The sequence below is a fragment of the Lepisosteus oculatus genome, chromosome 4 (assembly GCF_040954835.1).
Source record: "Lepisosteus oculatus isolate fLepOcu1 chromosome 4, fLepOcu1.hap2, whole genome shotgun sequence".
Classification (NCBI taxonomy): Eukaryota; Metazoa; Chordata; class Actinopteri; order Semionotiformes; family Lepisosteidae; genus Lepisosteus; species Lepisosteus oculatus.
Window position 1 is genome coordinate 57,058,571 of NC_090699.1, and position 11,919 is coordinate 57,070,489.

Here is an 11,919-nt window from a genome sequence, read left to right on the forward strand (position 1 = left end):
GGTACTCTAAAATACACGTCTTTCTGGTACTAACAATAATATAGGTGTAGTTACAACGGTAATCACTGTATTAAAAGCTCTAAATCTAACCATCTAACTATGGAACCCCTTACCATTATCTTCATTGTCTTCACCCGCCTAATGCAAGGAAGACTAAATCACCAGAATTCTAGTCACGTACCTTTATTTGAGATCGTTTTTTTAACTATGCACTTGCTCAACTTGCTTCTTTCTAATTGGACAAATGGACTAATACGTCATGGGTAACTCGTATGTACGTCAGCAAAAAAAAAAAGACCTTAGTGTTGTGTGCGATTGCTATTGGACAATTCGCACTACTTCCTCCTTGCCACGTTAGTTCCTTGTGATAGGCCGGCAAGCACCGTGGAAGGGGCGCGGTCAAACCAGGATGTACAAAATAAAACACTCGCTGAGGTAATTGTGCAGCCAAAACACAATGCAAAGGAGCAGTAGTGTTATAATCTGAATGATGAGTAAGGAGACTCTGCAGTAATGTGGTTTACTCATCCTCCCCCTTCGCAACTTCCCTATTTCCTCACAACTTGGCGTCCATTGGTTGCTAGGTGACCGAATGGAAGAACCAACGTGCTGATAAAAAGAAGAGGACGTTTTATTTGTTTCGAATTAAGAAAAATCCCAAATATAAATGCCATGTTTATATTAGTCGCTAGATATTAGTATAGGGGCATCTTGCTGCCTTCACCGAGTTTATTCATAATTTTGTTAAAGTCACCTTCCTGCAAAGTGGTATTTCCCAATGACCCCTAACCCCAGATTTCGTAGTAGTTGTTGTTCAAATGCATTGTGGTCTTGTCCCGCCCCTTTGATAGAGTTACTGTGCTGTCAGTCATTCACGAAAGAGAAAACAGTAATATTGTAGTTTATATATTGTGCAAATTATTTAACAGCCCTGCCGTATCGAGATCGCTGTTTTGAGTACACATTCCAGGCCGAACAGTGAAATATCCTAAAGTTTGATACAGCAGGTAAGTGACGAAGTGAGAAGGTTTTGATTCTCAACGGCAAATGTGCTGCTGTATGAAGTTTGCTTTTTTCATTCGGGTTCTGCCTTTATTTTTAGTGTTGTTTTCAGTATTAACTCATCTTAATGTTTTTCCATTTTAGACTTTGATGTGTGCATTCGAAGAAAAAGTAACTGCTGAATGTATTTTTCATCATAGCTCGCAGGACGCTTGTTAATGTGTGCAACAATACTGTACAGTGCTGCATACCAGTTCGTTCAATTACTCATCACAACCTGTGATGGTACAGGTGTTTTCGTTCACTTCATATGCCACGAAAAAAATGATTATGTTTCGGGACTAATACTTTTCAGTTATTACAGTGCACATAGTTTTTAATTAAACCGTGAAGTGCGTCAAATGTAATCCTGCCGATAATTGTTATTCGTGTTTTTTATGAATGAAATGTTTTTTTACACGTAACCAGCCGTGACGTCATGTTTTCAATTCGCTAACTACCTCGAATAACTGGACTAACTTGTTGAACAGACACAGTAGATTGTAGATGCAGTGTGAATCACGATCTCTGAGTCTTCGTCTTCCTGGACATTTCAGGCAGTGAAAGTAGCAATGTTCAAATACATTATATTACATTCTTCTGAACTTGCAAAAAAAACGCCTTTTTTTTTACTTCAGTGTGTTTTTATGGGTTTTTGTGTCTGTTAAGTGACTTCTGTGTTTGCCACGAGGGTCTTATTGACCTTCTGTTTCAAAATATTTTTATTTCTGTCTCTTGTTCTGTGGTATGATCCATTAAAGGTGAGGTCAATGTCAGTTCATAATAGATGTAATTTCTGCATTACTGTCAGTTTCTGTAGTGTTATTTCATCTCCCATAAACAGAAGAATAAATACAGTGTCCACCATTCAGTAATTGTGTTGACAGTCTTCAGCTCGTCCATAACCCAGCCTCCATTGTAACCATAGAAAAGTCACACAAATTTGAAGCTGAACTGTGCAATCTGTTTTGCCTATCATGAGATGCATGTCATGCTAAATACATTGTGATTTTTTTTTATTTTCCACTCTGAAATAAAAAAAATCCAAAGTATATGTTAGCTTGGCTTTACTCTGAATATGGTCTTCTACCGTAAGTTTTTGCCACCACAGAAGGATAATAATAGTAATGTATTATATTATATTATTGGACGCTTCACTCAAAGCGCTTTATTGGTAATGGGGACTCTCCTACACCACCACCAATGTGCAGCATCCACCTGGATGATGCGACGGCAGCCATAGTGCGCCAGAACGCTCCCCACACATCAGCTATCAGTGGGGAGGAGAACAGAGTGATGTAGCCAACTTATAGATGGGGATTATTAGGAGGCCATGATTGATAAAGGCCAATGGGAAATTTGGCCAGGACGCAGGAGTTACAACCTTACTCTTTTCTAGAAACGCCCTGGGATTTTTAATGACCACAGAGAGTCAGGACCTGAGTTTTACGTCTCATCCGAAGGATAATATTAAAGAGCTCTGGTTGAAAAATCAAAGCTGTAGTGGTTCAAGGGCAACAGAAGTTCTTTGTATTGTGAAGAAAATTAGACAAAGAGAAGGTGGTAAACTGATCCTATGTCCTTATTTAGTCCTTCCATACACTGATCAAGACTTGGAAAGGCACTTGAACTGCTGAGGCCGTGGTGACAGGATTATAGAGGGAGTCATGTGAAGTGATAACGGTCCAACAGTTACAGCTGGCATTATGCAAAGATGAAGTTACATAGGGGTGTGTAGAGGGAAAATTGAAAGAGCTGAATGTTCAGTGCTTAGAGGAGATGCCTGCCTCAGACTGAGCCACCTGTCTCTACACCATCTTTCAGGTCAACATGAAAGCGCTGATCTTGGTTGGTGGCTATGGGACAAGACTTCGACCCCTGACGCTGAGCGTGCCAAAGCCATTGGTGGAGTTCTGCAACAAGCCCATTCTTCTGCACCAGGTGGAAGCCCTGGTGAAGGTCAGTACAGATTTTGTGTGATTGAAAGTAATTATTCCTTCAGGAAATTGACTGAGTCCTGCCGATCATCTATGGTGTCCCACCTTTAAAAACAGTGGAAGTAAAATTATCAAGGACTCTGCTAATATTCAAGGTAAGTCTTCAACCATGGTAGGGTGTTTTACTAATAGAAATAACCATTATGTTTTGAAACTTGTTCTTCTGTGAATCTTCATTCCTGAGCTGTTTTTCTTACAAAAAGCTGCCAGTCAAAAAGAAAAATCAGTCTTGTTCTTATGTATTTTTGTCTGTAACCAGAGTAGTTCAGGTTCCATTCAGAGTAGTTCCTTGTGGTATGTGATGGTCTTAAGTCCAAGGGAAATGGTCTGTGTGCTAAGTGGAGTTTTTTTTGCATTGCTTAGGCTGGTGTGAACCATGTCATCCTGGCTGTCAGCTACATGTCTGAGCTGCTGGAGAAGGAAATGAAGGCCCAGGAGCAGAGGGTAGGTGGCTTGGAAGATGTGAAAGAGAAGGAGCTTATTTCTGGGAATGCTTAGTTTATAAGGGACATGGGGATTCAGGGTGACTTTGATATTCACTGTCACATACTGTATCGGCACTTTGTTCATATTATGACTTTTACAACTAGTACAACTAGTCAGAGGCATATATATAAATGGTTACATTTGAAGGGCTATAATTTTCACATTTGAACATGTACAGTCAATACATGTGGATATATTAGACATAACCTTAAAGGATTACAGTAACATAGACAGCTTTGCTGCCTTACCAGAGGAGCATCTAGTTCCTGCATGTTTATGTCTGATGTTAGACTACCCACTACTTGTGGGTGCTGAATACCCGTATTTAGTGTTTGAATCGCTTTAAAGCGGGACATTTTCGCCGAGCTTCTGTGTTTCATGCCATTTCTTATCTTGCTCTCTCACAGCTTGGGATTCGAATATCCCTCTCTCATGAAAAGGAGCCATTGGGAACAGGTAAGTGAATCAGGAAGGACTGGAAAAATACTAAAACCAGCAACAACAATAATTGCTCTTGAGCACCTTAATAAGTACAGACTTTGAAGACTGAAAGGCATAAAAACATATGAAAAGGGAAATTCTCGCTTTTTAAAAAACAATATTGTGAGATTAAGAAGTAAGATGTGGTGAGCTGTGCCTGAGAAGCACTTCAGTGTTATTGATATAGTCATATATTTAGCTCAGGATGAATTAATTAATTAAGGATGAATTCCCTCACTGCTGGTGAATAACTGACTTGCTCAGTGATCCACTTTCCCCTTGGTCTAATAACTTGGATAATTTTTCTGAATCTGATTATCAGTTTACCAGAGGATCAAATCAAGTTTTTACTCATTCCTGTTCACATGTGGTTTGCAATGGTGTCGTCAGATAGCAAGCCATTGCCTTTCCAACTACTTTCTGTCAAGACTGGCACAATTAAATGTACCCAACACTAATAAAAGAGGTGAAGACTCTTTTCGTCTGGTGTTTTCGTTAGTCAGATGAACTCATGCTAAAGTATTACATGACCCCAACACCCATGCTAAAGTATTACATAAAATTAAATAAAAATATTGAATAATGAGAAATATTGAATATATAATCTGATCTATAAAAGTAGTTGCATATAAAGTAGTTTGCAATTGTTGAATGTGAATAACAAGAGAGCATCGTTTCAGGACAGAGAACCCCCTTTGTTAAAAACAATGGGTGAACTTGGGCCGTTAAAGGGGACGTCCTGTTTTATGTGCGAATGATTACTGCAGGCTCACTGTTCAGTGGCTGATATTTTGATGTATTTCTTGGTGGGTTTAGTGATGACTGTGTTCATCTGTGTTTTAGCGGGGCCCTTAGCTCTGGCCAGGGAGCTTCTGACTGACAACACAGAGCCCTTCTTTGTGCTTAACAGCGATGTCATCTGTGACTTCCCCTTCGAGGACATGCTCAAGTTCCACAAGCACCATGGCAAGGAGGGCACCATAGTGGTGAGTGACCTCTACGTCCACATCACTCTCCCCTTAACTGCGTATCACCCGCGTTTTGGTGAGGGAACAGCGGGTCAGGAATCTTTTCAGTGTTCCACGATTGGGATCAGCATGGAGGTGAAGGTGTTTAGACTGTGAAATTAGGGAATACCCACTTGTACTCTGTCCCCCACACTCCACACTAGCTTGTGTAGAGATGACGGTGATAAATCCTGGCCGTACATTCAAGAGAGGGAAACATACTGTATCAATGCCCAAGAGAATGGGCGAAACTGATGTTTGAATGTTGAATGTTTTCAGCAACCAGCTTTTACACTCAGTTGAGTAACATCTTACATACCTGGAACTGCTGTTTCTATTACCCAAACTTTTTTTTAATTGTTTGTTTTATTCTAGCCAGTCTTGACTTTCAGTACTTCCACATTGTGAGGCTATATACAGTACTTCCACATTGTGAGGGCTGAGAGTCAGTAGTACTGTATTGTGTACAGGGATCATATTCCAATTCATATAGAGCCGTTCCTGGCTAAACCTCTCTAGCAGGAAGGGTCTGAGAGTGGATGTCATAGAATGCCTTTGCAAATAATGATTGGTCAAGGGTAACCCGAGATACAGTATGATAGGTCTTGCATCTGGTCATCAGCCAGGCCTTGAGGAAGTTGTGTTGTCCTGGTATGTATATTTTGTGAATTAAAAGGCAGAAAAATATGCATACACAAAATGGTTTCATTGCGAACGTTTTCTTACCCATAATGAGAAGCAAATGCTTTCAGACTCTGAGGATGTACCCTAAGTAGAGCATTTTGTTGTTGTTTCTCTGTCCCATAATTTCTTATCCTTATTTGATTTTAGTTTGTGTCTTTTCTTTGATTTTTAATCCCGGTACTGCTCCGTGTTTGTTTTTAGTTTTATTCTTTTGTTAACAAGTTGTTTACTTGTTTTTACCTTTTGCCGTATTCCGTAGACTCTTTGGTTTGAGGTGTGGTGGGGAGAGGGATCCGGGGTCGGGAATTTACTGGGATTTATAATTTGGAAACTGCGTTTGTTTATCTTGATGGACTGTTCCCCTGGTAAAACCTCAATAAAAAGATTGAAACTAAAAGGCAGAATATGCATTGTCAGTGCTGTGGCAGTACTTGACTGTTCTGTCATTTGCAGGTGACCAAGGTGGAGGAGCCCTCCAAATATGGAGTAGTGGTGTACGAGGGGGAAAATGGACGCATTCATCGCTTTGTGGAGAAGCCCCAGGTTTTTGTATCCAACAAGATCAATGCAGGAATGTACATCTTCAGCCCTACCATGCTGGACAGGATCCAGGTAAGGCCTTTCATCCTTTTCTTTACCTAAGCAGCCTGCAGAGGCCTTATGGGATCAGATGTGGAGATGCGGAATGGCTTGACGCTGTTGCAATATGACAAACCTGCAGCTGTTGGACACCATTGGAACAGCTCAGGTGTGCCAGCTGACAATTGAATGATGCCGCGTTTTTGAGCTCTACCTGCGGGCAGGCTGACGCTAAATGACGCTTCTTCTCTGTGTGGTCTCAGCTCAGGCCGACGTCCATTGAGAAGGAGATTTTTCCAGTGATGGCTCTGGAGGGACATCTGTATGCCATGGAGCTCCAAGGTGAGCCACCATACTTCCTTCTTGTCATTGTGTGAGTGAGACGGTGTAGGTGTCGGAGGGATTCATTTTACTGAACCATATTTTGGAGTTTTGAAGCCCATCATGATCCTTGGGATGAGAGCCCTGGCTTGTTCAGTATACAACACAGAACCAATATAATATACAGTTTAGTTTTACATACATATTTTAGGAATATACATGGGAAGGAACCTGAGCTGCACTACTCAGGTTGAGAGTGTTTGCTCCAGAGTAGAGCAGCGTTTGTGTATTTTATGAAGGTTAAGACTATTTGGAGTTGGACAGGAAATAATGCTCCTCTCTTACCATGCTGTAATTGAGAGCAATATTAGATATGGTGGTTTGGTTCGATAATTTGTCGGTCCAATTAAGTTTACAAATCACTTGTTTTGTCCACACAGCAGTGAACCTTATGGGAGTGAAGTAGCATTCCTTTATGTCGGTCATCTTTGAACAATCCGTGATTTGAAAGGCAGGAATATTCTTCCTTATTCTTCATTCTAAATATCAAGTTTTAGGGTTCCCAAATGTTCATCAATAAGATACAAATATTTATTTGTTCCTTTGTCGATTAAAGCAAGTAGTACAAATCAATGGCTAGGAGAACAAACGTAGATCTGTTCTGAATGTCACAATGTCACCTGCAGGTTTCTGGATGGACATCGGTCAGCCCAAGGACTTCCTGACAGGTATGTGCATGTACCTGCAGTCCGTGAGGCAGCACAGCCCTGAGAAACTGCGCACTGGATCTGGCTTCGTGGGAAATGTACTGGTGGTGAGTTAGATCCACACCCAGACACTGTTCAAGGGTCACACTCCAGAGCTGGAATACATCTAGAAACTCAGGATTTGATTGAGGCATTTGCAAATAAAAAATAAATTTGTAAAATGAGGACAACAAAGTAATACAGGAGAGTGTAAATAGAGGTTAGATGCAAATGTAATTAGAACAAAGAATAATGTGTTGCTCTTAGATAGAGTGGTAGATGTTTGGAACCTCTTCCCATTGGAGTTGATTCAAAAAGCACATTAATGGGACCCTTCTTTAAACAAGCTCTTGAAAATGAAGAACTAAATAGTTCCTTTTTGTCACATTTTAAATTCTACAAAGTCGGAAAATACGTCTTCTTATTAGTTTTTCATTCTGTCCTTGTTAATGCTTGTGTTTGGCATTCTTGCGATAAAAATGTCTTGCAGACAATAGTACTTTATATGAAATGAGAAGTATCAGACACAAAGAGGACATCATTTGACCCATCTTATGCATCCAGGTTGTATAAACACAGTGTAAGAACTCTTATGTGTCACCTTAGCAGTTTGTACCAGAGAAATTGCTTCATAGTCCCAGATATCAATCTACATGCACTTAAATGAAGTTTGTTACCTATTGTCTTAGTAGTGTTCATGTTGAGAATGAAGTGGTGGCATATGTTTGTTCTTGAATGCTTATTTCATATTTTTAGTAGATTATAACCCTTCACAAATTAGGGGCTGTTTAATCCTGGTCCTGGAGGTACTATGTGTTTGCAGGTTTTCTGGGTCTCTTGCAGCTGTACCCAAAGAACTGGAAGAAAATGTAAAATTTGTCCAATTATGCCAGCTGAGTTATAATAATTAGCAGAAAACACCTGCCCTCCAGGACCACGATTGGCTGTCATAGAAGCCTGTTTTTGCTCTGCAGTTTCCCTGTAATTTCATATTTCTCCCACAAGAGGGCAACAAGCACTACCTTTTCATTTAAATGATTGCCAAGGAAGTTGTTTGCTTTGACTTTGGTACTGTAGTGTAATTTTAGATACAGTCTGGATCTACTACTAGTAGAATAATTAAAAGAATATATACATGTGGAGGAAATAGAATTAGCTTTCTCTGTGAGTGTTTTGTAAGTATGTTTGAGTATTCTTGCTTGAATATAAACCAGAATAATTACTTGTGTTTTGTGATTATAGAATATGGTTTTTATTTCCTTTGCTCATGGATTAGTTTCTAAATCCAGTGATAATGATCATTAATGCTGGTATATTGGTGTTGTCCTGACCTGTCAATGCAGGATGAGCAATTATTGATGCCCCCCTCTTCCTCTCTCTAAGGACCCCACTGCTCAGATCGGGGAGAACTGTACCATCGGGCCTAATGTGACATTGGGGGCAGGCGTGGTGCTGGAGGATGGGGTGAGGATTAAGCGCTGTACAGTGCTGAAAGGGGCCCGGGTGCACTCCCACTCCTGGCTGGAATCCTGCATCATAGGCTGGAGCTCTTCTGTGGGCCAGTGGGTAAGTTTCCCATCCTTCCCAGTCGACAGACCCACTGCTGACAGTTTGCATTTCCGAAATTAGCTCCTGCAGTGACGCCACAGAATACACTTTTTCACTTACAGACTGCACATGCTTATGACAGACGCAGATTGCTGTGTACATATATTGGCTCTACTGTGCACTCGCTTGTTAAAACTCAACTAGTCAACAGGAGTGTGGGTTTGGCTTGAGAAACATGAGGGACAGTTCCCCTGATCTATGGCCAGAACAATCTCTTTATCTTAATCATCACTGAAAACGTTTGGTTCAGTCCTTCACATTGTTCTGCTCACCCTGAATAATCACAAATCCATATTCTACATCTTGTTCCACAGAGAACTTCTTATTTGAATACTGTCGTATTTATAAGATTTAGTATAGATACAAAGAGCAGAAAGCAGTCACCTTTTAACCAGTTTTGTGTCAAACGTAGTCGCACAGGTCTTCTCTGCTGTACTACAGAGTTAGTTTTGAAAGCTGGAGGTGAACCTGTGCTGATGGAAGTGTGAAAACTTTTAAACAGGTGTTTAGCTCATTTAGCTTTCTTGGCTCCTGCCTATCATAGAGTCATCTCACATACAAGTTGTGTCCTCCTAATTTCTTTCTGAGGACTCCCTCACTGTCCTTGTCTGTTTCTCTAGAGCAAGGGTGTTAAATTCAATTAATCAAATCTATAATTCATTTGCTATGGTAGGTCACATTTAATTATGAAGTTAATTCAAGCAGGCCATTGATACCACGCATTTGTAGTACTTTATGCTTTTGGTATTTATTGCTTAAGGAAATACTTTGAAATGCAAGTAGCAGTCAATGCATAGTCATGAGATGGCGATTTAGTCATTACCCAATTTAGTATGGGATATTTAATAGAATACTTAGCTGTGAACCTTTAAAAGCAGAACTATCTATTATAATTACGGTATATTAAGGAAATCTCCTTTCTGTTAAATAATGATTGTTGCGTTAACTCATTCAATATTTGGAGAGTATAAATGAGCAATTACAGTATATACACCCACCCTCACTTTTTTCTACACCACAAGTATTTTCATACCTCTTTTTAAGACAAAACACAGATTGAATCCTTGCTGACGGTCCAGATCAAAGCGAAGTGGGCCAGACCCAACCTGCAGATTGAATGCTTGACACCCCTGCTCTATACACTTGATATTTTCCCTTCCTTCTCTGCACTGTATCCTCATCTCTCTACATACGTTCTTATGCACTGGCACAGTGCAGCGCTATCAGTGACAGTGCCTTGTGTCTCCAGGTGCGGATGGAGAATGTGACTGTCCTGGGGGAGGATGTCATCGTGAATGATGAGCTCTACCTGAATGGGGCCAATGTGCTGCCCCACAAGTCCATTGCAGAATCCGTACCTGAGCCGCGTATCATCATGTAGGACAGGAGCTCACTGGACACAGGTGGCAGTGTGTCAAAGAGAGACCAAGCCACAGACTGACAAGGAGCCGAGGAGAGAGGCTGCCAGTGTTCAAATTCACGTGTAGCTGCTGTGGGGCCGAGGGATTTGGTTAAAGGTGTGTGTGCTGGTTGCTGTACAGATGGGCATGAGAGCATGGTTGAGGTTTTTTTTGGGAACGTGCACACTAATGAAAGAAAGGAGAAGAGCAAAGTTTGTGCATTTAGATTCAAAACTGTTCATCTCTGGTGATTTGCACATTTCAAGACTGCTGCTGAGGTTGCTGCCAGGGACAATTTTCAACAGTTTCCTTTAAATGTTTTTTTGTTGTTGTTGTAACAGACTCTGGGAATGATGGGGTGGAAGAGGCTTAATATCACATGGCCTTAAGAAGTTAACAGATTTAGTATTGTATTATATAAGCAGGTAGTTTACAACTGGAATTTGGGGACATGTTAGTTCTGGTAAAGTGGAAGTGCTTTCCTCTTGTTTCTAAAGTCTCTTACATATAAAGTTATATTATATTAAGTTATATATTATAAAGTTTCTTCATGTTATGAATAATTCCGGAAAGGGAGTCAAGTATGATGAAGATCTAACACGTTTGACCTTAAGCAAATTAGTCAATGAATGTTTAGTTCACAATCTCTAAACGCTAAAACAGGGATTGGTGGTATTGTATTGACGTGCATGCACAGTGACTGCTGTAAATGGGATGTCCTTGCTCAATTCTTCATGAGGAAGGCCAGCGCTAGGCGACTGCAAGTGTGTCTGTGTGTGAGTGAAGGAGATAGGCATGTGTGGTTTAGGAATCAAGATGAATAAAAGTGTTAAACAGTGGCGGGGTGATGTGTAAAATACCATGAAGCAGAAGAATGAAGGAGTTTGGACAGAGGCAGCCTTGTACGATTTATAGAAAGCCGGGAGGGAACGCCACCCCTCTTCTCCCTGTGTCTCTCAGCACACACTGCACCGGGACCTCCACACTGTGGCACTCCTGCACCAGCAGCGCCTAAGACCTGGGAAACCAGCTTCCGAAAGCCAGCGTCAGCCACGAAAGCTGCCCCCAGAGAACAATGGACAGAAGTGAATCTGTAATGCAAATATTTTATGGAAGCATTTTTTTAAAATATAGATTATTGACCCATTCTAAAGCGCTCGTCTTATTCTTGAAGTTTAATGTGGTGCTTTTTTCCCCAAGAAGGGTTTTTAACTGGATCTTCAGCTCCGGGGGAGGTTGTAGTGGACTAATTCTGTTCCTCTCCTGCATCTGCTTCTCTTTCTTTCTCTAGAGGGGACGCGGATTAAGACTGTTGTCCTCAACATCACTTTAATGTAACTGATTCCCCACGGACCTTTGTGTCTGAGTCACAGCTTACAGTCACTTTTTTTTCCCGATTAGCCAGATATCTGTCGACTGTGATGTTCAAAGTTAGTTGATTTTTGATGGGAGAAAAAGAAGGTGAGCCCTTCAAGGTATCTTTATATTATCCAGTGTATATTACTGTTTATCTGCCTTTACAGCTCTACCTGACAGCTGGCTCACCCTCTTCTTTGCTTTATTACGGTGC

At 40.8% G+C, this 11,919-nt stretch overlaps 1 protein-coding gene across 1 annotated transcript; it reads left to right on the forward strand.

Annotated features, from left to right (window-relative positions):
* Positions 1 to 815: 815 nt before the first annotated feature.
* On the forward strand, positions 816 to 11,502 carry gmppb (GDP-mannose pyrophosphorylase B). The gene is made up of 10 exons (XM_006630959.3): positions 816 to 1,007; positions 2,866 to 3,000; positions 3,402 to 3,482; positions 3,932 to 3,980; positions 4,848 to 4,990; positions 6,149 to 6,307; positions 6,538 to 6,616; positions 7,282 to 7,409; positions 8,725 to 8,907; positions 10,199 to 11,502. Exons 2-10 carry the CDS (start codon positions 2,872 to 2,874, stop codon positions 10,328 to 10,330), a joined length of 1,083 nt encoding a protein of 360 aa, XP_006631022.2. The 5' UTR covers positions 816 to 1,007; positions 2,866 to 2,871; the 3' UTR covers positions 10,331 to 11,502.
* The last annotated feature ends 417 nt before the right edge of the window (positions 11,503 to 11,919 follow it).

Excerpts from the sequence above, each read along its gene's own strand:
- gmppb (XM_006630959.3), top strand. The coding sequence starts at position 2,872 with ATGAAAGCGCTGATCTTGGTTGGTGGCTATGGGACAAGACTTCGACCC. Across the intron at positions 3,981-4,847 it reads AAAGGAGCCATTGGGAACAG|CGGGGCCCTTAGCTCTGGCC; the intron begins GTAAGTGAATCA and ends TCTGTGTTTTAG. Across the intron at positions 8,908-10,198 it reads GCTCTTCTGTGGGCCAGTGG|GTGCGGATGGAGAATGTGAC; the intron begins GTAAGTTTCCCA and ends TTGTGTCTCCAG.